The following is a 25,575-nucleotide window of genomic DNA, read 5'->3' as shown; positions in this document are numbered from 1 at the left end:
TGGTTATTACATTAATCACCTAAGGAGTGTAGAGTCTATGAACCTTAAGAGTTGTCTGTAAAACACACCAACACTAGCAGCAAATATGTCAATATCGTCTGTCTGCAACATGATGCGGTTAAGAGCAGCTCGGGCTCGAGCGGTGCGCCGGCCGCCGCGAACAGGCGCCACCGCCGCCGCGCCGGCACCGCGCCCGGCATGCCAACCACCCACCCACATTCGCTCTTGGCACTTGCAGCCCCATCCTCTCAAGCACGGATGCGTCATCTACTCTATGGTGAAACAGTTGGCGGTAATGCATAATATGCAGCAGTTTCCGTCTGGTTTCTAGAGTTTGAAGACCAACCATTCCTGTTACGAATAGAGATGGATACATATATATGGGTAATATCCGTACAGTCGTTTGTAAATGTGCCTACAGAACTTCCTCTGCACTCTTTCTAGCATAGTGTTTTGTTCTTATTAGAAAGAATGCATTAAAATAAGCATCTTTTATAAATTAAAGTTTTTTTTTAAAACCTACTAATTTAGGAGTTAGAGTGGTGCAAAGTTGCAAAATTTTCCCGTAGCATTACTAAGGCGCCAGAGACAGAAAGTGATATCGACGGAGCCCCGCTTATTACAGAAACTGCACAGAATAGGAGCCTTCGGCCGTTTGAAGATACCTAACGAACCTAACCTATACCGAAATAAATTACATATATGAAAGAAAAAGTGACCAAGTCCTCTGGTGCCTGAGGCTGGAACCAGAGGACTTGGTCACTTTTTCTTTCATATATGTAATTTATTTCGGTTTTAATTTATATACATAGTAGTGTGACTACTTTAAGACAGCACAAGTTGAAATATTTTCAATAGATTATAATTTAACTTGTGTTCATTAGAACTAACCTATACCTATATAAAAGTCGTCATTTTGTATCCTAGACCGTTTGCGAGACACGCGTTAATTTTATTAAAGTGCTAGTGCCATTTACTAATCTTAGAACCCTAATATCTCAGTAAATATTAATGGAGAAGAAAAAGTTTATATAATAAAACATGCTTATTTAAACGTGTTCTATATGATTTATCAATATTAACATAGGTTATATTGGTAAAAAAAATCATCGTAAATTTATTAAGTCTCTGGCGCCTTAGTAAATACTATGGGAAAATTCGCAACTTCGTACTGCTCTAACTTCTAAATAAGTAGGTTTTTCAAACAACTTCATTCTATAAAAGATGCTTATTTTAATGCAATCTTTCATGTTTTTAAATTACAAACACTCAAAAATAATAAACACGGGCGCGCCATCTGTCGCAGCTGTGGTGCTTTACTCAGGCCACACGCTACATACAACCATACCGAGCGCATCGATCAGCCGCTTAGTTCCAACGCGCGCCAATAGATGGCGCTCAGGTCGTGTGTACTCATGTATGGACATTTCATAGTTTTGAGCAGCAAAGGAGGAAAAATGACGTATATGTTTACATGAAGATAGTTATCTGTGGTCGCAATTCGCAATGGATGGCATGAAGTCGAGTGGTGCGCTGTGTTATGTGACTTTGTTTTGTATTTTGTAATAAAAAGAACTCGAAAGTTACTGTGTTACCTTGTTTATCCGCTAAATATATCGACATATAAGTTGATTGCTGAAAAATGTGTGTTTTCCGTGTTTAGGCAAAATATCTTCAAGAAGTAAACCCAGTATGTTGTGTCGACTTTCTAGTGTTAGTTTTCCACCAACGTAGTTTGTCGCAATGTATGTATTTTATGCAGGTTCGATTTGTTTGTTTAATGTTTTGACAAAATCTCTCACGGGCAGGATCAAAATTTGCTAAATATCTGTATTCTAGTAGTACTAACGAACTTCTTAACGGAAATCGAATTAAAAATAGTTTTTACGTTTTTATTCATTATACGAACTTATTTTGATTATATTGTGACTCTTGCGGTATATATATGTTATTGTATAGATCAGCGAAAAGTTACGATGTTGATTCTGCTATAGTGCAGTGGATAATCCGGATTCACAATGAACATGTAGATATTGTCATTGTGTTGCTCTTGCTCTATGTATTTAACACATTCATACCCTTTTATCATATTGAAGTATTTTTAGAATACCACAGTGCTATTGGAGCTCGATTTTAAGTGTAAATAGTTTTTTCTTGCAAAATGGAATATAGTGTGGGTTTCTGATTGTGCAGTGTAATGAATGAACTTGGACTGTGATGAAAGTGCAAAGTGATATGGCTTCATGAAGAACAAAAGGATCTTACAAACAAGATCATTTAGAATTTATGGTAAGTAGCTTTATTCTCATAAAGTATTCCATTTGTTATATTGTTTCTGTAGTTTTACATTTTACTTAAATTCATCATCTACCATCACATTTTTCTAATTGATTTAGGGCCAGTTGCACCAACCACATTTGACAGACACATCATCGTCACTCAGAAGATTTCTATGGAACTTCTCATACAATAAAATTTAACGAACGCTTTAACGGTGCCAGACGGTTTGGTGCAACCGGCCCTAAGTGTAACTGAAGCAATTTCATACTTGAGTCCACTTTTTGGTTAGATTTTATATATATGGCCTGGGGTTTGAATCCTGGTAAGGGCATTTATCAGTGTGATGAGCACAGATATTTGTTCCCGAGTCATGGGTATTTTCTATGTATATAAGTATACAATATAATTCGAGCATTCTTAAACTTATTGTGGGACTTAGCCGATCTCTGTAAGAATGTTCAATAATCATTGCCCATAACTTTCATGCCAATTAAATTATTATTGTGATTAAATTATTATTGTATTTTATATTTTGACGCATTTTTAACTCCCTTTGGTAGTTCCTTTGAATGCTGAAATAGGATGTCATTATCCGATGAATTACGAAACAATTTACGTTATTTATTTACTTTGTTTATTCGGCAATGTAACCGAACTATTCGGCTGAATACAAACATTGCAAAACTTGCCGAATTTGCCGAATACCGAATATGCGGCCCATCTCTAATGATTACATAATACACAATTGCAAGTTTTTCACACAGATAAATAAATTAGGATACATGGTTAATTTTATTTATTATTTATTTAATCAAAAAATAACACAGCATTACAGTTTACATTAAGGCACTGTGAAACTACAAAATAAAAAACAAGACACAAACGATAATTAATACAAAAAATAAACAAATTAAACATTAGATTTGGGCGACGATGTAACAGTATGGCTCCGTTGCGTCGTCTTACTCGGCGTTTTGTTTCTATATATTTATTTTAGAAATAGACTATTATATATTTTGTGGATATAGCGCGTAACGCCCATTGCAGGAACGCCGAAACGTGAGGCTACCACAAAAAACCGGTCAAGTGCGAGTCAGACTCTCTCACCGAGGGTTCCGTACAAACTTTCAATAGTTGAATCATCAAAATGTTATTCATAGAACTCTACAGATTTGACTAAATCCCTCAAGACTCAATTTCCCACACAACAAGTAATATTTTAATATACAATTTTATTGTTAGACAACGTCCAAATAAAATCAAGACTATTCGACTTCAATAGTTTACGACATCGGCAAATTGAGAGAACTAATGTGCGCGAGCCAGTATGGAAGATGATTTTTATGGAATAATTGATTATTGCGTGAACCGATTTTAACTAGAGATGGGCCGAATTTTCGGTATTCGGCATATTCGGCAAGTTTTTCAATGTTCGTATTCGGCAGAATAGTTCAGTTATATTGCCGAATATTTACCGAATAAACAAAGTAAATATATAGCGTAAGTTGTTTCGTAATTCATGGGATAATGACATCCTATTTCAGAATTCTAAGGACCAAAGGGAGTTAAAAATGCGGTACGGTTAAAAATACAGGTACAATAAACACCCGCAAGGGTGTTGAAAGATTTTTTGTAAATAAAAAAAAAGTTTTCAAGATGCGTGTACGATTTTATTTTTCCTGTAATATTCATTATAATAGCCATGTTTGGTGAAAATTTCGTAAATTTATGTTGGTAAACTTCGGAGATAAGGGGGGGGGGGGAACGGTATTTTTGTTACATTTTCCTTCATAATTCTTTTTTTTTCCACAACAAAAAAAATATAAAAAATAGTTTTGATATGTACAAATTTGAGCTCTTTCTAACGATACCCCACTTGACCTAGTTATTTGACATTTACAATTTGCACCCCTTTCATATTGGCCATTTTGTATAGTTAATATTAATAAAAAAAAAAAAAATCTTTAATTTTGTAGAGGTTAACAATGTTCATAACTATTCCAAATTTCAAGTCGATAGCATAAGTAGTTCTCGAGATATTTGGAAATGTGACAGACGGACAGAGTCGCACCATAAGGGTTCCTTTTGTACCTTTTTGGTACGAAACCCTAAAAATGATATGTGTAATTTATTTATCTGCCTCTACAACACTATATAAAATACTAGCTTTTGCCCGCGGCCCAGAATACATATTAGTACAAGTACAGAAAGCCCACTCCAACAGCCCATCTAAAGAAATAACGACTCGCGCTACGATACTATTAAGTTGAAATTTCGACCTGCGCGCAACGCTAAATGCCTATAATTATATTGACGTAGAAGCGCGCTCTCTTTCTATCGCGTAACTCGTACCTTTTCTGACGATATAGGGTAGTCTCCAGTGTCTCCACATATATACGATATAGGGTAGTAGCACAGAATATATAATAGTACAAGTACAGAAGGCCCACTGCTTTGATGTTCACAAAATGCCGCCTTTTAAATACCTACAAAATTCTAACAAAGAAAAGAGCCGCACGTGCGCAGCGTCGGACGATAGGGTTACCTATGGGTTAAAACGAATTAATACTCACATAAAATGTTATACTATTATATTCAAGTCTTAGGTACTTTCTAGGTATACATATATACCTCTATTATATCCATACAGTATTTATATATTTTTGTTTAAGTCCCAACGTCACAAGCCTAGTTGAACTTTTCCGTGGGACTTAATCAATATTAGATCTGTGTAAGATTGTCCTATTCTATTCATGATGTCTATTTAACTAAACATAACATATGAACCTAAAAAAAAAATTCGCGACGTAAAGTAACAATAGAAAGTGCGAACGTGCGTTCCGTGAGAACGCGCGCCACCCCTGATTAGGCCGCGAACTCGCGGCCGCCGGCATGTACTTGTAGCGCGGCGATAGAATCGCGGAGTGAGCCGCCCCAGTAGGCCTAGCACATGATTGCCGCGGGAGTATGTCGCCGCGAGATAGATCACACGTCTCCTTATAACTGTATTAATGACATAAGGACGGGTAGTCTATCTCGCGGCGACATACTCCCGCGGCAATCATGTGCTAGGCCTACTGGTAGTAGGCACGTTAACCTTTACCCAGGGGCACCTTATTTCATTGCGTGAAGGGTGATTTGGAATGATACTGTAAAGGTTGATCTGCTCTCGGTTGTACGTAGGTACCTACCTAGGTACTTATTTTTCTAACCATTACTTAAAAACGTGTACGAGGCAGGTAGGTATATATGTACTTCGATGTAGGGAACAAATCAAATTATTTTATTAAATATTCCCGGCTTCGCCAGTCGCCACCAGTGGGCTTGATCGCTTTTTCTTTAGTGTATGGCATCTATTTCAGTTTATAAATTACTTATTTAAAAATTTGAATCGAAACAGATCGAAATTCCTTTAAGTTTCTTATAGCACAGAATAGTTTTAGGTATTCGTGAAATATTATATTATTAAAACAACATGTCACAGTTTCGTTTCCTTTCGACCCCTTTTTTGCCAAGAGTGGCACTGAAGCTTTAGTAGTTTCATGTGCTCTGCCTACCCCTTTATGGGATACAGGCGTGATTGTATGTATGTAAAACAACACCAACCTAGTACTTATTACCTACCTACGTTAATAAAGGTATCTATTATACTTACCTAGAATTAAATTAAAACGGGCCTTAATCGCGTAAAACTTACGATTATATTTAACCCGACGTTTCGGACATGACATTACGTCCGTGGTCACGGGTAGACTGGCTGGGAGTTGTATCAACATCTTCTAGCTGTACGAGTTTTTCGAACTACCCGCACTTGATTGTCATCAGTCACTTTTACGCTAGGCACTAGAGTGGCACTGCCTACATACAACACTCACGAAGTCACGACTTCCGATGGTATGGGACGGGAAGTTTTCTCATGTTTACACTTGCTAATCACTGGATTCCACGAAGATGAAATCCCTTGCCCTTCATTTTGATTGAAATTACGATGTTAGTTAGTACGAGTTAAATTCGAAAATTGCGGAATAATCCATACAAACTTCCACCCCCGTTTTAGGGAAGTGGGGGGTTAGAAAGAGGCTAAAAGTAGCCTCGCGCGAGTTTACGTTTTGAAGACGCTGTCATGTGTCAAGAAGAGGAACTTACAGCTCCGGGATATAGCGTGCGAGGACCGTTGGTTCCGATGAAACCACACTCGTTACATTTACATCCTTACAAAGGACCATGGGCAACTTAGTATGGAACCTAGTCAACAATCAAGCTGTTAGTATGGCTACCTTAAGGTCTAGGACCTAGACTTTAGGTATTAGGCAGGGACGGATACTCTATCTCGCGCTCTGATACTGTTGCAGCGATCTCGCTTGGCGACGGCCTGTAGCCAGTAGCACAATCATAGACGCTCCATGTAGTTATCGTTATTGCTCTTCCGTATTGGTGCGACAGAGTCAGTTGCGTATCTTTCGTCACGAAGCGTTTAGCTACAGGTCTTGTGAACCCTACCATGACTAGTATAAAAGGTAAAAAAAATTGAGGGGCCTGCTACATGACATAAATAATAAAAAAAAACATTGGTACACATCGGGGTTCGAACCCGCGACCTCCGGATTGAAAGATGTACGTACGCGCTTACCAGGCTGTCAAGTCTACGTTAAATCGCGGAGTCTCGTAAAGAGGTGGCTGATCGCCAAGGGGACTCTGCGCTCCATTGGGATACTAGCGCTAAGATAAGCAGGATGTTGCACAAGGAGTTTCGCAATATTAAGGAGTTCTTCGATGGGTAGGATGAGTACAGAATTCACCGTACGGTGATGCAGTCAAAGCACGTTATGACTTATGTATCTCCTATGCAGTGTTATCTGCTATGTAGTTTACGTTTACATTTGAATACTAAAATTCGATTTTCTAATCATGTGTTTGTCTTCGTCTTGTCATTCGTAAAATTTAACTCGGGCATTATTCTTCATCTTTTTGTTCAGCAAACTAAGTGACCGGCCACACCAGAGCGTCGCGTGTCTCGGGGCGCGCAACGGACGTCCGCGCCACGCCGCCTCAGTGTAATTCAAAAAACGTCTCCTCAGTACATTTTGTATAGGAAGGACGTAAGACGCGCCCCAGTAGGCCTAGCACATGATTGCCGCGGGAGTATGTCGCCGCGAGATAGATCACACGTCTCCTTCTAACTGTATTGATGACATAAGGACGGGTAGTCTATCTCGCGGCGACATACTCTCGCGGCAATCATGTGCTAACCCTGCAGGTGGCGTGGCGGCGGCGTGGCGCGCGCCGCGCCGCCAATTGGCGGCGCGCCTTACGTCCTTCCTATACAAAATGTACTGAGGAGACGCTTTTTGAATTACACTCAGGTGGCGTGGCGCCGACGTCCGTTGCGCGCCCCGAGACACGCGACGCTCTGATGTGGCCGGTGCCTAAAATACTATTTAAATTCACAATTAGATGCGCTACTATAATGTAATGCTTTTTTTAATAAATAAAGGAAAGGACACATTGACACAAGTAATACAGCAGTTCTCAAAAAGTTTGTACAAAAATTAAGGAAAAAGTTAAATTTGTTTTTATTATTCGTATTTTGCTACAAAGATTTTTTTGATGAATTAAGATTGAGATTTAAGTAAGTTTTATTTCCTCATTAAAGTTCTCTAGTACATATCTATATTTTCTTAATTATAACAATTATCCTGTATTTATCTCAAGAAAGTCGACTTATATTACTAAATGTTGGTAACAACATAGGATCAATTAAGATTTGCTGACGTGGCTATGTACAAACTTTTTGAGAACTGCTCAATAACTCTTTTAACAAACGTACGCCGCGCGGGGTGCACACAAGCGCGTCGTGTACGTACGCAACACATGCAAGCGGATTTGGATAAACGTGGATAAGAATAATATGCATAAGTAATTATATTTTTTGTGTTTTCTGACTGATATAATGTTGTATTATTATACTAATACTTAAAGCTCGGCCATACATGCGCGTTTTGATAGCGTAGGCGGAGCGGTAGCAGAGCGCAATGATAGCGGTGCGCCAGATGAACGCTGGCGTTGCGCCCAGCGGACGTCTGCGGGAACTAACGAGCGCGGATTGCGAGCGGAATGCGCGCGGATTGCGAGCGGAACGCCAGCGTTCCGCCGGCGCACCGCTATCATTGCGCTCCGCTAAGGGACCGGCCACATCAGAGCGTTGCGTGTCTCGGGGCGCGCAACGGACGTCTGCGCTACGCCGCTTCAGTGTAATTCAAAAAACGTCTCCTCAGTACATTTTGTATAGGAAGGACGTAAGACGCGCCCCAGGTGGCGTGGCGGCGGCGGGGCGCGCGCCGCGCCGCTTGGCGGCGCGCCTTACGTCCTTCCTATACAAAATGTACTGAGGAGTCGCTTTTTGAATTACACTCAGGTGGCGTGGCGCGGACGTCCGTTGCGCGCCCCGAGACACACGACGCTCTGGTGTGGCCGGTCACTAACGCTACGCTATCAAAAGGCTTTATGTGTGGCGGAGGCTTTATAGTTAATAGTATTAAATAACAACATCTTACTTTGGACGATGTCGAGTAACATTTATAGTAATTTTGTTCAACTACGTGCTTTCGAACGCAGTAGGTACCTTACCTTTCGCGTCGCCGCTGCCGGAGAGCAACTACTGAGTCGTCCTTATATTGTGACATTGACTACAGATCTTATAGTCTGATGATGAAAATATACCATTAAAAAAAACCCTATTTCAAGAAGTAAGAAAGACAGTGATATTATGTTACTTTGCAATTTTTTTATGTGCAGAAAAGCAGCCATGAACAAATCCGTTACTTCCGCCGCCGGCACATAGGTTCGTCCGTTAATTAGGACGTCATAGGTCTCACAGTAATGCGATGACCATGATTTAGGAAGGAGCGTGTTACGTCTCTCGTTCTTTTGTTAATTGTCTAGATAAACGTTTTGGTGTTGTTTTTTGCTCGTGTAGTGACGGGTTAAAATTTCGCCACCCCCTTTCCTACCATGAGTGTCGTTGAAGTCGACTGTGGGATATGGGCTCAATTTTAACCCCTTAGTTGTTTCGGTCAAGTGCAGAGGGGGATTGACATTAAGACAGTTTCATGTAATCTGCCTGTCCCTTAGTCAGGAATAGAGGTTCCGTCTTTTGCCTTTGGGTCACGAAACCTTAAAAAAGAAAATAGATAAAAAGTTATTCTGTAACCCGTCACGGAACAGAAACATTCTGTTGATGTGCTTAAGGAACGCTTGAAAATTACCGTCCAATGAATATTTTACCTATATACTCTTATCAGCGTAGGTACATTCCCAGTTCATTCCTGCGACCCTGAGCGTGCTCCACGTAGTGTTGGTCAAGACTCGAGTTCTCTGCCTCGACTGCGATTTTCAGACTCATTTAATGAAGTACCTAGTTTACCATCATATTCTTCTTATAGGTACATTAATGACCGGCTCTCTATTTGGTGGCTGGAGTTATAAATTAATTTTAAATTAAGAAGAGGCAACACGAGCGAAAGTACTAAAATGGAAAGGAGTCCTCCTATCATTTTGGGGATTTTAGTTAAATATACTCGTGTTATTAACTACATTTATAGAGGAAAAATGTCCATTAAGGACAACTCAGTTAAAAGACATTGTGAAAAAATCTTTAAAATCGAGGTGCCGTTCTTGACTGTTTCCACCTCCAAAACCTAATCAATCGTAACACTTTTTTCTTGCGCCATTATCAATAAACCCGTTTTAAAAATCTTTAAAAATAAAAATATCAAAAAAATCAAAATGGTCCTCCCTCCCTGTTGCGTCTTAAGAAAGATTCAATAAATTGCTCAACCAGACTTGAAAAGAGTTTTGCAGGTCAGAATGTCGTCAAAAGTCCAGTCGAGTGATTCAACTCAAGGCTCAAAAAAGACTCGAGTTCTTACCAACACTGTAACATACGCCGAAGGCCAACAGAATTTTGTTGAATCATGTACCTACGAACTTATATGTACTTAGGCAATGCGGCTCGGTGCCCGTTGGTGTGGAGTGGTCGATTTTTATTATCTTGAGAGTGGGTGCGGTCGGGAGTGGCAGGCCAAACATCGACTCGACGAGATCAATAGTATACGTATGTTGTCGATTCCGTATGTACTGGTACATGTCTAGTATCACATGTCCAGTCAGTACAAAAAAAAAACTTAAGTTACACAGTGTATGGCTTTACCATTGGCATTGAGTTGGACTCGGACTACTTTATCGGCATAGAAAGGCTGCGTCTGAATGTGAGACCTGTTTGTTTTATTCCTAACTATTAGCTTTAGAAAGAGACAAAAAGTAGCCTATGTCACTCTCCATCCCTTCAAGTATCTCCACTTAAAAATCACGACAATTCGTCGCTCCGTCTTGCCGTGAAAGACGGACAAACAAACAGACACACACACTTTCCCATTTATAATATTAGTATGGATTAGATACGTGTGGACTGTGTGGATATATAGTACCTATAAATAAAATAAAAAAATCCTTTTTTCCATGTCAAATCACCAGTCATTGCAAGAAGATATATGTATTGTACATAAAACAACATTGCGTTGGGAATACATATAAGTATACAACTATACATACGTCACCTTTTCATTAGGTCTATATTAATTAGGTTCCGTGGGGGTTCTGTCACTCCGTGACATACTTGCCAAAGTGACGGATGCTTTATCGTAGATAAGTGATAAAATTGCAAGCGTTTCATTAGGATATAAGTAGCGTAAATGATACGTAACCACAGAATATATAATAGTATGAGGCCCACTGCTTTATTTATTTCAGTCAAAATTTTATTAATGCGCGACGCCCGGCGATAGTTGCCTACGGATTAAAACGATTTAATACTCAGATAAAATGTTATACATTTATATCAAGCTTGGGTACTTTCTAGGTTAAATATATAGTATTTATAAATTTTGTTCAAGTTCCAATATCTTATTGAATCTTTTCGGGGCCTTATCAATGTAGATAAGACATCTGTCACTCTCACACTGATCATAACTTGCCAATTAGCGTGACGGATGCTTTGATCCTTAAAAAACGTTGATAAGTGATAGAAAAAATTGCAAGCGTCACCCCTGATTAGGCCCTGTAGGATATGTACTTGTAGTTTGTAAATGATACGTAACTTTAAATAAGCGACTCTTTTAAATTCCTTTTGAGTATATTATATTCCAACAGTTATTCGGCTCTATTAATAGCTCAGTAAATAATTATGTAACATAAGTCGAGGCTACAAATATTAACTCCGATACGACACGACACGTTAATTGTATAGATACTCAGTAGGCACATTTTGTGATTAGGTCTCGTTTTAAAAATAGTCCGAATACTCAATTCTCGATCACGCATTTGTGTAAAGCGTGAACAATTAAAGTGCTCAATCGGCAATAATGAAACTAGTTTTATGTTCTACTTGTTATAGCTGATTTGACCGGTACCTAGGGAAGGCTTGACCGTTGCCGTCGCGCGTTCTTTCCCCGGTTTAATTTTGTCAACGCGACCAATTAAACGCTTGGATCTATCGCCATATTCAACGCGTAAACGAGATAACCTTTGCAACATTTCCCGAGATTAATTTATCAATAATGCTGAAGAACCGGTCACTCGTGCGTCGCAAGCTTGTTGTGGTTCCTAACCACTAAATTAGTACCTATGTGATGTTCCATGTATGAAGTACAACAGCGAGGCTGTTGGCTATGATAAATGTGCCTTCACGACGTTTTGCATCGTATTCGCCAATACATATGTTACGTAGAATTTGAAACTAAAAAATGCCCGTTTGAAAGAGACGACTCATTGAATGTTTCTACTTTTTATCTTCTACTCTTTTGTGCCAGGCTCAGGCTGTAGTTTAAGTAGTGTAGCATTAGCAGATAAATTTTTCCCAAGATTAACACATGCGTCCACGAATAACTTTATATCCCCGTAGCAAAAATAGATGCCTAGAACTCTAAATCACCTCTCGAACATCTTGACTCGATAGCGACTCATTTAGTATGCATACCTACGTTACAGCCTAGTTTATACACCTAGGCATGCGTTTCAAACAATTTATGCAACTTGTTTGTACTAATAAACGGCGGCCGCTCTCTACCTGAATTAGGTGGTTATTGTAAGTAGAAGAAGAGGAATCAACAGAGAACGTCATATCATACGTATGGATTAAAATGATCTGGTTCTCTGGTATCTATAAAACTATAGTAACTATAGGTAACTACTTATTTAAATTGTTAAGTAAATCTTAACTAAGCTAAAACAGATTACAGATTATCTTGACTACTTTCTTATCATAACCCTTTCGCCTCAAATGGATTTGCACAATTTTTTCGTCATGAAGGTTTTGCCCTTATAATTTCGCATAAACCTGTGTTCAAAGTTTTTCATGCTAGGCGCGACAAAATAAAAATGATTGCGAGCTCCGCCCCCCGCGGACCTTATAGGCACATTCTCTACAAACTGTTACCAGTGCAAGACAGACACAATTCATTTTAAAAATTAAATGAAAATTTCATAGAAAGTAGATAGTTGAAAACATTGACAAGTGTATTATGATGTTATAATCTTATGAACACTATTTTTAGCGAGATATCGTAACTATTTGAACATTAAAATGACACTGCGAGATTGCTCTAGCTTTTTATTGTTTTATCAGTTATGTTTGGGATGCACGTCATATAATTTATTATGAGCACGTTACCTTTTTTTTAATTCTAAAAATAACTATCCGGCGTTATCGCTGACGCTATCTCAAGGAGAGATCGTGCCGTCGCAAAGCCGCACTGCTCTGCGCCGCGAGCGACCGCACCGCGCGCGCGCGCCTCCTGCCCGATTATTTACATTACTTACCTAGCACAGACATAACGAACTCTCGGGCTAACCAATGTGGCTTGGCCTCGAAACCCAATACACGTTTACGCAGTCGTATATAGCTAGATGCTGGATTCATTGAGCGTTCGTCTTGCAGGCGCTGGATGCGCGCTAGGAGTAACAGCCCTGCACCCAGATTAGCACTGCTTATTGCCCAGCTAGGTACGCTCGGCCTTAAGTCACCGGATTAACACTATGTAATATTTTTTAGACTTGGCGACTGACACAATAGCTTGCTGTGGAATTCCCAGTTATTAGGTTTTCTTGCACTCGCATGGCCGTCGTAGATAACACTCCAAGATTTAGCCGCCATAACGGTGACTTACCTACTACCTGCGTTTAACTTGAGCATTGAACTCAATATTAACTTCAATTTAATTAGCCATTATCATGAGTCGCCGTCATCTCCGTGGGCAGCGGCCGGCAGACGGTGGCGTGTTGTCAAAACAGCGGCACGTCAATTGGTCTAATCGGTGTCCGGCTGCGAGCCAATTACTTACTTGACAGTATGGAAGCAATTCCTACATTTAAGGGCGGAAAGCGCACTGCAGGAAGACTTCCCTTTATTGAGTTACAGAAATAGACGCACTTATTGTCGCCAACGCGCGCTGGGTCTCACTCTCTTTAACCATTTTAAAAATGTTTCGTGTTCGTATTAACCCATTTTCGTGTCGCTCTTTAATATTACGACCTTTCATAAATAAAGTACACAATGTGATATTCAGTGTGTCCCACCACGCAAGCAACCTCGGACTTGTGACCTTTTTCACCGAGTCAATTTGAGTTATGCCCTTATTCACTGGACCCACTGAATATGTCTACGCAAATGTTTCCTTAATACGTGAACGATTTGAGACGATTCAACATCAATCAACTTACTTGGTTATTTTTGTATATATTATCATCTGTTTTAATATATATTCTTTAGTGAGGAAGATGTTAACAACACCATCTACCGTTCGTTTAAATAAATTGGGTGTACATGTGGGCAAAGTCGTAATTTTTTTCAGCACCATGGTTCGTTGCTAAACGCCCATGAAATTATATTAGTGGACAGTTGGACACTATTTTTTTTTTTTTTTTTAGTTAAGTTAGCGGTGTACTCTCATTTCTTTTTTCCTGTTTATTGTAAGCCTTTATATGTTGTGTTGTGGATACAAATAAAGTTATTTATCTATCATATCTTATGTATGTGTAGCAGTGGCGGGGCGTGAAAATTTTCGTTGGTAAAGCCGGAGGGGTTTTTGGCATCTGTTTTGTATGGACTTCTACAGATACTAGAGAATTTTAGGGAACCCGTTGGGAATCGAGTTGTATCGACCAATACATACTCTTATGTTAATAGGAGAGGTCGTAGAGGATGTAGCAAAAAATTATGAAATGTTGCCTCAGTCGGTATCCGTGTTTGCCAAAAGATTTAGCTCGCACCTACATCCGTTTATCTACAATAAAGTAAGCAGCAAGGTAAACACTAAAACTCTCACTGTCAAAGAACTGAAAACTACGCTTCATGAATGGCTAGGCAATTTAACGTACAACGAAACCGAAAGCCTTCTGAAAGGAAATTAGTCTGGTTCTAACGCTCTCACTCACATGCACAGACACACACACACACACACACACACACACACACACACACACACACACACACACACACACACACACACACACACACACACACACACACACACACACACACACACACACACTCACACACACACGCACATACACGCACACGCGCGCGCACACACACACACACACACACACACACGCGCGCGCACACACACACACACACACACACACACACACACACACACACACACACACACACACACACACACACACACACTCACAAACGCGAATTCACACCCACACTTGTCCTGTAATAAATACCTAAATAGTTAGTTTTTAGTTTTAACTTAGATATTATATAAGTCAATCTATTCTCTTTTTGTAGCAATTCGCGCCTGTAATGGTAACTCGGTTGTAATTTGATTTCCTACGGGACAGGCATTGCCTAGTGTAGGAATCACGCCAACTATTGGTAAGGCACAAAGGGTTTGCTTTTCAAATTCAAAGTTCTGTAATTAAAGTCTGTGTATATTGTATATGAATTTGTAAAGTTGAATAAATATGTTTATGTTTACTGTAAGTAGGGAAGCAAAGTGTTTCTAAAATGATTTATTAGCTCACGGTTGACTCAACACTGTACGTATATTTAACATTTATTGCCTGTAGCAAAAGATTTTGTATCTTATAGGTATCAGAATTTCATAGAAGTTTGACTTATAAATGACACTTTTTAAGCCTGTGCAATAAAAATTGCTGCCAACTTGGCTTGTTTTGACCTAAGTTACGTTTTAATCGTACCACGTTGCCCGCAGCATAGCTGTAATTTTAGAAATTTTAACCTGTTCCATAAAATATAGACTCCTATTTACCTAAGATGTCGATGTAAAAATATGCCATATACAGGTCTACTCTACTCCGACTCATAGAGGGTCCTAAATTGTGGTTATCATTTCAAAATGACGAGCATTTCCACAAGACTTGCTTATGGTTAATCCGCCAATGTTAGCATAACGTTTTGTTGTCAGTTGCGACGCGTGCGGTGAAGGCGTCGGCATGTGGCGCGGCGCTGTGCTGGCGCTGGCGGCGCTGAGCCTGCTGGCGGCGCCGGCGCAGGCGCTGCACAAGAAGTACAACATCACCATCGGGTACCTGCCGTCCATCAAGGGCGAGCTCCGCGACCGGCAGGGGCTCGCCATCTCTGGGGCGCTGTCTATGGCGCTTGAAGAGGTTCGTCATACATATGTTACTAAATACGTGGGAGGTGGCTTTCTTGAGCGTAAATACTATTCTTTGGTGAAAAGCCACTCAGTAATTTTAAATCAGTATATCACTAAAATTGATTTAAATTTGCTGAAAGAAACGATTACTTTCCTACCCAGTCATTCGTGTCTGGATGACGATTGAAGTTCTACTCGTCTGTCGTAGCTAGTGTAGCTACTTATTATCCGCGCTTGTATAACAAAGTATCTCGTATAAGTACCTATCTATACATTTTCTCCTGTTCAATAAATCATAACGTTGGTGAATATCACACAGTAAAGTTTATCAAAATATTTTCCATAATGTCAATCAATAATTAGGGTGGAAAATAGTGGCTATGTTCATATTTAAGGAGTCGTCGACAACCATCTTAAATTTATATTAAACCTTGGCCTTATAGCCTCGGTTTGCAAGGATACTTCAATTCAAGGTTCATTATATCACCCGATATGGAAACTTTTAGAGAGGCAAAAAGCAGGTGTTTATAAACAACATAAAGGTCATAAACGATACATTATTGGCCGATATTGTAAACATAATCTGGTTCACTGATATACCTGTCTTTTTTGAACACATTTCTGTGTTATGTTAGCAATAAAATATAACTATGTAATGATTCGTACTGCAGAATGCTTGTAAAATCTAGCGGTTCTAGTTGACAAGACCGCATTGCAAGCCGTACCCCACAAAGACGTACTTGTTTATTTAACACGAATTCATATCTAAACTTCCGTATCTAAAAATAACTTTAGCAAATAAAACATGGAGTCAAACATTCCTCACACGGGCGACTCAGTTCGAAATATTGTAGGTCGCAGAAATAAATCTTTCAGCTAATGCTATTGACGTACGCAAATAAAGCAGGCTCTGTATGTTTGTTTTTCTAGGTCGGTTTCAGAGCATACGGTTGTGATAGTTGATTTATTGGTGCTCCCGAACTTGACCTAATCATTAGCAGTAAATTCCATTAAACATGGGACAACTCAATTATCTATTTTGATTTTGTATGTAACTACGTTAGAAGGAAGATAGTTTTACCTATAGGGATCATCCACATATTACGTCACACCAAATTTCAGGTTTTTGGACCCCTCCCCCCCCCTATGTCACGCTTTTTTGTATCCCTTTAACAGGGATTGTCACATTTAGTATGACCCCTCCCCCCCCCCTTACACTGTGACGTAATATATGGATGACGCCTAAACAGTAATAGAACACACGTAATTATCAGTTATTGGGAATGGTCTAAGATATCGTACAATAAATTGCAAATACAAACAACAGAAACGTCTTACTGGTAAGTGTGTTTTGGCTACATAGAGCGTAGACGAAAACGAAAGTGTTGTACCAGATATACCTACTGGAGAAATGTTATGATTTAAACATTTGGCCTCTGTACAAAAAACCGAAGAAGATGCTATTGCAGCTTGGAAGATGTTATTGCAGAATTTGCAGATTGAGTCATATTTTTATACATAAGGTACAGCGGGGCAAATCCCGACTGAGGGGCAAATGTAACTAATTGGTCCATTTTCTCCATGTTTTACAATGTTTGCATTATTAAATAGAGTGTCTACCGGTTATATATGGTAGGCGTGTTCAGTGGATACTTGTAGAATTCAACATCATAGTGTAATAATGGAAAAAATGGACCAGTTACAATGGCCCCCCAGTCGAGATTTGCCCCGCTGTACCTTACATAGATTTAATTTTCTTTGTGGGTTAAATGTTGATTGTTGGTCCCCAGGTCCCCACGATCCTGATTTATCGTAAAATTTGTGGAAATCGTTAGCGGCTTGCAATGCAATTACTTATATATAATTTTACAAATGTGATTGTTTATTACTTAGGAGAGGAACATAATTATTGATTATTGCTTGTTGCGGGGAATTCATAGTAATTCTTGGTATCATTAACATTTGTACCGTATTACGTACGTATACTTGATCTAAAATTGTGCATATGCATGGGGCTGTAAATGTTGTTTTGAAAGTCAACAATAACTATATTTTTAAACATTTTCCTTGTGTAATTTAGGTATATTCGATTACGCAGTACTTAATAATACACATAAACATTAAATTGTTATGAAAATTATCTATATGCGTATGAAAAGTCAACATGAGTCACAATGTATACTGTCCACTTACATACCTATGTAGGTATAGGTAGGTAATAAAAGTGCAAATTTGAATTTAACTACGTTTAAGATGATGACATGACGAAGCGTGGCGTTAATCGACCCGATCACTTAGCTCCTTGAATCGTAATTTCCCAGTAACACACTTGCATTAAATTCCTGATGCAAGGAATTTAGGTTAAGGTCTTATATTTGCATGTAACACAACTTGTCTTATATCCTGATCAGAATAACTTGCTTTGCATCAACATTTTATATACTCGTACATCGATACTATGCAGTCAAAAATCGATGCCATAATGTTATGATGTAATTTTTTTCAACTATATCTATCTGTATAGATTAACAACCAAGACATAATCCTGCCGGACGTGCAACTTCTACTGGAGTGGAACGACACCCGCGGCGACACGGTGACGGCGACGCGACTACTTACACATATGAGTTGCTCGGGCGTCGCCGCGTTCTTCGGGCCTGAGGGACGATGCAACACGGAGGCCATCGTAGCGCAGTCCGTCAACTTGCCCATGATCTCTTATGTAAGTAGGTGTGGCTAGTACCAGTAGCGACACGGAGTCGACGCGACTACATACATGTGAGTTGCTGGTGCACGTGAGGTGTCGCTACTCGCTGCGTTTTTCGGGCCCATCGGACGATGTAAAACGTAGGCCAGCACGGCGCAACCTTTTAGTTTATTTATCTAATAAAAGAGCGACACACCAGCGACACTGCGACAGGGATGCCATATAATATAACAAAAAACAACTAAATTATGATTAGACTAGTGCGTATTATTTTACTTAGCCTAGCCAGAATAATTCAACGTTTATGAGTAAATAGTTAATGAGTTTTACAGACGTGTTGGGCTAGTTCTTTCAATATCATTTTGCCAACACATGTAATTTATCCTTGACAGTAAATGTAATAATATGTTTCTATCTGTCCTTATTACGTAGTTAAATCTATTTACCAAATTATGATTCAGGTCATGTGTATTCTTTTCAGAAATGTTCCGACTACCAAACTTCAACCATGCCTAATTTTGCCAGATTGGAACCTCCAGACACACAGGTAAACAATATTATTGACAAAGTATGAAGGTCTCTTTGAACTGGACAACGTATTGATATCTCGCTTGTGAAAAACACGGTATTGAACTGCAACATTTTAGTTAGCTATACGGTTATTATACGATGGGGACTATAGCTTAAATATAAGCTCACGATAGTTACTTTTAAGAACTCTTAGTTATCTGTGCTATGGTAAAATAAAATTCTTCTCTTTAGGCTACAAAATCAGTAATGGCGCTGCTACGCTACTACCGTTGGAACAAGTTCAGCATAGTGTACGAGGAGTCTTGGGTGACGGTAGCGCTGACGCTAGAGAACCACGCCAAGAAGAACAACATGACCGTCAACCACCAGCGGCCGGTCATCGAGGGCTTCAAGTGCTGCTCGGAGAAAATGGCCTGCTGCGCGCCCGGCTTCTGGTACCAGTTCATACAGGACACCAAGAATAGGACTAGAAGTGAGTATACAAGTTCAGCAGGGAGTAGTGTGTGTGTAAGGAATCATGGGCCACGGTAGTACTGATGCTAAAGAACCTTTCCAAGAAAAACAACCTGACCGTCAAATACCAGCAGTCTGTCTTCGACAGCATTAAGATCTGCTGGGACCTGGATTCTTCTTAAACAATGATTTCAATAACACATCGTTTTATGCAAGAAAGGAATACATTGTTGCAAACATGTTGAGACTTTTTTTTACAGTCTATCTCTGAATTTTAAAATGAGTCATTAAAATTCCCGATTGCTTGTCTAAAAATATTTGCGTATCACCGTCTAAGTGTTTAATCCTGCCAATGTGTAACCTTATTACAAATACACAAGATACATTAACAGTGTTGCTTTTAGTGCGATAATTCTAACATCTGTATGTAATAATGACTGTCTTGAAAAAGTATTAAAAATGTTTGTCTATTCATGTTCCAGTATACGTGTTTTTGGGGTCAACGTCGGGGTTAATCGACATGATGCAAGCCATGGAATCTTTGCAGTTATTTGTAAATGGCCAGTATATGGTCATATTCGTCGATATGATAACTTATTCGCCGAAAGAAGCTATGAAGTATTTAATCAGTAAGTGTTTACTTTTTAGTACGTTGCTCCAGGAAAGTTATGTATGAAAATTTTGGCATAATTAATGGAAGTTTTTTTTTGATTGGTATATGTACATTACAGGCCGAAGTTATGTTTCATCAACCCTCTCCATCCCTCCCCCCTCTGCGTCACCCCTCTTCCTCCCCTTAAATAGCCGAAAATGCGGTTTTTCGCGATTTCTGACAAAACCGTTGAAGATACAGAAAAAGCGTGTAGGAATAAAGTAATCCTTAATAAATTTACTACAAATCATTAATTGACACTTTGGTTCTAGCACTTATAGTTTTCGCGTGATCCATCACGAAAGTTGGTCCTTTGCTGCAATTTTCTTTAGTGAGTGTTAAGTTTTCTCCCAAATTGCTAACGAAATCTGTTTGATATTACTAAAATTTTATAAACTGAAAATGAATTTCAGGGGGAAATATCACTACCATGGGTGGGACTTGAACTCACGGCTTCTGGATTGATACTCCAGGGCTCTACCAACAGCTACCAAAAGCTCATCCCCAGTCATCGATATACTATATGGATCAATGGTATACTCCTAGCGACTACTACCATGAAAATATTACGTCTTAAATAGTTACTGGAATTCCAAGACATATATTATTGGAAATACCACCCATGGTAGTGATTTTTCTCCCTTAATTTTATTTTAGTCATGAGTTTACAATATTTTAGTCATATCAAACAAATTTCGATGATTTCGTAAGCATTTTGGGCGAAAACTTAACATTCATTAAAGAAAATTGCAGCAAAGGACCAACTTTCGTGACGGATCACTCGAAAACTATAAGTGCTAGAACCAAAGTGTCAATGAATGATTTGTAGTAAATTTATTAAGGATTACTTCGTTCCTACGCGCTTTTTCTGTATCTTCAACAGTTTTGTCAGAAATCGAGAAAAACCGCATTTTCGGCACTTTAAGGGAGGGTATTGGGGTGACGCAGAGGGGGGAGGAGTGGGGAGGGTTGATGAAAAATAACTTCGGTCTATAACGTACATATTTCAATTAAAAAAATCTTCCATTAATTATGCCGTAATTTTAGCTAATTTCCCCGTACTATTTCTTCTGTATATATCATTACACATGTGTATTGACAATTGTTCAATGTTATAATGTGATGCTATAGTTTTGGGATGACCTGGGATATGTGCGATACTGCAATTCTTTTTAAACAATTAAGTAGGTATGAGATATAGAAAAATAATAATAGATTAAACTTCATAAGGAATGGTCATCAATTTGATAAGGCTTCGATAGGAAGATGTCTTTTTACACCCCAAGAATTATTATTATTTAATTATTATTTTTTATTTACCAGGAACGTGCCGTATGTAAACATAAGAAGAGTCAAGGGACCACAGGCAACTTTGTATGAAGCCTGGTCCAAAAGTTCCAAAAACAATAGAAATGAGAGATCAATAGATAATAATTTCTATGCATGAAGTTCTTTTCTTTCTAAGGAACAACTGAACTGTGTTAGTTATTTAACTATTTGACGCAGCGTCCGTTCTTTTGAACGTGTTAGATAATGGTGTTAACTGGAGACAAATGTCTGTATTCGCGAAGCTCTACAGAATACTATACTACCAATACCACCATACCATACCGTGGTCCGTTGGCTGTCTAAGATCACAGATATAATAATCTGTGTTCTTAAGGTCTTAAACTGCTGCTGCACGTGTTTCTAGTATACTTCAGTCGTTATGTCAACAATGTTTGCTTTCAGAGACCGAGGACCGGGGATCGCAGCCCGGCTGCGAGCACGTGTTCACGAGCGAGTTCAAGAAGCGCGCTCAGTCGCTGCTAGTGGTGGTGTCCTCCGAGCCAGACAGTTCCTACGAAACTTTTACGAATAGAGTGCGCAAGTACAACACCATGAAACCGTTCGATTTGGCTTTGCCGCCGATATTTGGAAATAAGTTTACGAAGGTAATTTTGAATATTATTTCGATCATGGTCAGATCTTTATATAGTCAAACATATGTATATAATATACCTTTTTGGGCCGGGTCGCAGAGTCAAAAGCCCTGCCAAACCAATTTTATGGGATGAAATATTTCGACTTATCATCTTTCATGCTTAAAATCATTTTATTAAAATTGGATGGTGATAAAATTTTATTTATGATGGAGTAGAGTAGAACATATGTCGAATCAGTGTACGAATCGAAATGTTGAACACTTTGGTTACTTATACCAAAGACATATGTAACTCCGTATAGACAACTAAAGTCTAAGAAAAAACGTACCTCGAAACCATACAGAAAAAGGTACGGTGACCCAGATGGCGAGACACCTTTGGGGGACGCTCGGCTAGATGGCGCTAATATTAATATTTGACATTTTAACACATATCAAGCTAAGAACATGGACCAAATTGTCAAAACTGAGGTTCAAAAGTTTTAAGCCGTCGAGAGATGGCAGTCTATGCACTGTGATTACACATTTTACTTTGACAGTAATACTCGATCCTCTTTGCTTATACATATATGTACGCATCGTATATATATCTGATTTAAGTACCACTTTTTCAACTGGATCGCAACTAATCAATTTAATAATAGTATTTTTCGTGTTTCAGTTCGTTTCCATTTACGCCGCATACTTGTACGACTCGGTGAAACTCTACGCGAAGGCGTTGGATAAGCTACTGAAAGAGGAGAAGAATCTGACCTACGAGAAGGTGATGACCATTGCCAAGAACGGTTCCCGAATAGTAGCCAAAATGATCGAATCGACGCCTTATAAAAGTAAGCTAAATATCTACTCTACGCGAGATTCTTTCTAAGACATATCTATTGTTTATATTCTATGTAATTTTTTCCATGATAGCTAAAACCTATATTCCACATGCTCGATTCGCAAGCATGCATGCATATAGTCACGCTTGGATCCTGGAGAGGTGGGCAGAGACCAAGGAGTTCCACTTTCTGATCCTGACATACCTCTCGCCGGTTTAAGGTGCTCCTGACCTGACCATTCTTCAGGATTTCTTCGGTTTCATCAGAGAAAGTCCGCCAAGGTCCACCCCATCCACAACGTCAGCTTCTATTTCTCTTTATACAGTCTCTTCCCAAGCGCATATACATATATAGTGTATATTGATGTCCCGCTCGAACACATCGTGCTTAGCCTTACTTTGGTATTGACATAAATATGATCTCAGGTGTCTCCGGAATGATGATCCGTCTCGACGAGCGGGCCGACTCCGAGGGTAACTTCTCGGTGCTCGCGTTCAAGGCGCGCTCGGCCAGCAACCTCAGCGACGATGACGTCAACTGCACATACAGCATGATTCCCGTCGGACATTTCCAGCAGACCACCCGCGAGTTCCCTGTGAGTATAGTCCCTTTCCTCACACGACTTGTCTAAGTGTCGGGCTTGAGTGGATGCTCGGAGCGGAGCGTTCGGCGGGCGAGCAGCGGAGCGGGCTAGCCTGCGTGCACATGCACGCCGCACGCCCCATCCCGCTGCATGCCTAAAAAAAGCCTGCATTCAGGCCTTACACTAATGGCAGGCCTGGCGGCGGTCTAGTACAATGCGCGCGAATCTATATTTAAAGTCGCGTCAGATGTATGGATTCGTCCGCGAGAATGCGAACTGTGCTAGATCGCCTTCTCCTAGGTTGCTCAGTTGCCCTAGCACAGTAGTGGCGCTACATTATCACGCCTAGGATTCGCTAATTTATACAACTGGAAAAACTGTTTCGTGCAGCGTGATACTGTCACTGTCTCTCAGTATTGTTTCTGTAATTTAACCTCGCTTGGTGTCTAAGGCCGTCTTCAACGTACCTATTCGAGAGACATGGCATAATAGTAACGGTGTAAGAAAAAAAATATGTAATAATAAAGATTCTCTTGGCTACGTATCTCCAGCTCTCATATCCGTCAATTTTATTAAATGTATAAATTGATAACTTGACATTTGATTAATTATGCATAAACGGAGATACTACTTCTAATGGTCTAATATAATTAGTGCTAAGTAATATACCTGTAACCTAATGCCAGGCAAGGCATACCCAGGTAATAAAGTCCAAACTAATTAAGTGCTGACATTGTTGATCCAATGTTTATTCAACAGTCATAATGACATAAAACATATCTATGAGTGTTTTACGGTCATTTTTAATTTACTATTTATTATTCCAGTTGTAGAAGTTGATTTTTGTTGTTATTTAGTGGTGGTCATTGGTTGACCATATTCGACATTTCGTTTGTTTACATGATTGGACAAGTTATGGTGAATTCACTGTAAGTATGAAGAAAATTTAATGAAATTCCGCAACATGGATGGCGCGTAGTCACATATTTCTGGTCAGGCTTTAGAATGCAAGCCCCTTCAAAATATATGGCGTCTTATATAGGCAAAGGTACAGTGAGCTGCAAAAGTGCATGGCATGAATTCATTGATAAAACCAATGAATTCATTCATAATTTTCGCTCTCCGATCTACATATGTATACGTGCGTGTCACTAACAGGCCTATTCCCATTTCAGGAATACAAAACGAACCCGCGCATCCAAATCGACTGGCCCGACAACGTCAAACCGGAGGACGAGCCCTCCTGCGGCTTTCTCAACGAGAAGTGTCCCAAAGACGACTCCCAGATTACCGCCCTAGTGGTCGCGGGGACGCTGGCCGTCACGCTGTTCTGCACTCTAGTCGTTACTATTAGCATTTACCGCAAGTGGAAGATCGAGCAGGAGATCGAGGGGCTACTGTGGAAGATAGACTCGCAGGATATCAATGGATATTATGGCAGTGGATTAGTCTGGTCACCTAGTAAGGTATGTAGAAATTTAACGAAAAGACTTACTGTTTCCCCAAACCTATCGACGCGTAATCTGCTCTAGTCGACGGAAAATCGCTCGTTATTATGAAAACCCCCCCTTCCCCGTTCCTTTTGACATGCATGCTAGTTGTCTATTTTATTTTTTAATATTTTTGTGTAAATGTTCAATTTTTATTTGTGTGTCAATAAATGTTTTCTTATTCTTATTCTTATTCTTAAAACATTTACGCGTCGTTGTCGCTGAACGCATACGTACGCATGTCGATACCAACGAGCGATTTTTGCCCGCGTTGATAGGTTTGGGGAGACCCTAAGACTTGTTGGATAATATAGTTTTTATACGTACATATACATACATATAATCACGCCTGTATGCCATAAAGGGGTAGGCAGAGCACATGAAGTACTAAGTTTCAGTGCCACTCTTGGCAAAAAGGGGTTGAAAGAAATCCAAATTGTGACCTTGCA

General features: G+C 39.5%; 1 protein-coding gene across 10 annotated transcripts in view; it reads left to right on the top strand.

Moving 5' to 3' along the window:
• Window positions 1–1,497: 1,497 nt before the first annotated feature.
• Window positions 1,498–25,575, top strand: part of LOC125228419 (receptor-type guanylate cyclase Gyc76C-like) — a 37,429-nt gene continuing 13,351 nt past the window's right edge. Inside the window, exons 1-11 of one of the 10 annotated variants that reach the window (XM_048132999.1) lie at window positions 1,499–1,690; window positions 2,194–2,289; window positions 15,774–15,975; window positions 18,490–18,687; window positions 19,154–19,219; window positions 19,435–19,675; window positions 20,139–20,285; window positions 22,040–22,242; window positions 22,894–23,062; window positions 23,479–23,648; window positions 24,812–25,102. In XM_048132999.1, the coding sequence (XP_047988956.1) occupies window positions 15,802–15,975; window positions 18,490–18,687; window positions 19,154–19,219; window positions 19,435–19,675; window positions 20,139–20,285; window positions 22,040–22,242; window positions 22,894–23,062; window positions 23,479–23,648; window positions 24,812–25,102 (1,659 nt within the window). In that variant the 5' untranslated portion in view covers window positions 1,499–1,690; window positions 2,194–2,289; window positions 15,774–15,801. Of the gene's footprint in view, window positions 2,290–15,773; window positions 15,976–18,489; window positions 18,688–19,153; window positions 19,220–19,434; window positions 19,676–20,138; window positions 20,286–22,039; window positions 22,243–22,893; window positions 23,063–23,478; window positions 23,649–24,811; window positions 25,103–25,575 lie in introns of all 10 variants that reach the window. The other 9 variants (XM_048132993.1, XM_048132996.1, XM_048132997.1 and 6 more) reach the window with 9 other exon arrangements.

The sequence above is a fragment of the Leguminivora glycinivorella genome, chromosome 7 (assembly GCF_023078275.1).
Source record: "Leguminivora glycinivorella isolate SPB_JAAS2020 chromosome 7, LegGlyc_1.1, whole genome shotgun sequence".
Classification (NCBI taxonomy): domain Eukaryota; kingdom Metazoa; phylum Arthropoda; class Insecta; order Lepidoptera; family Tortricidae; genus Leguminivora; species Leguminivora glycinivorella.
This window is presented reverse-complemented; position numbering and strand designations above follow the sequence as displayed.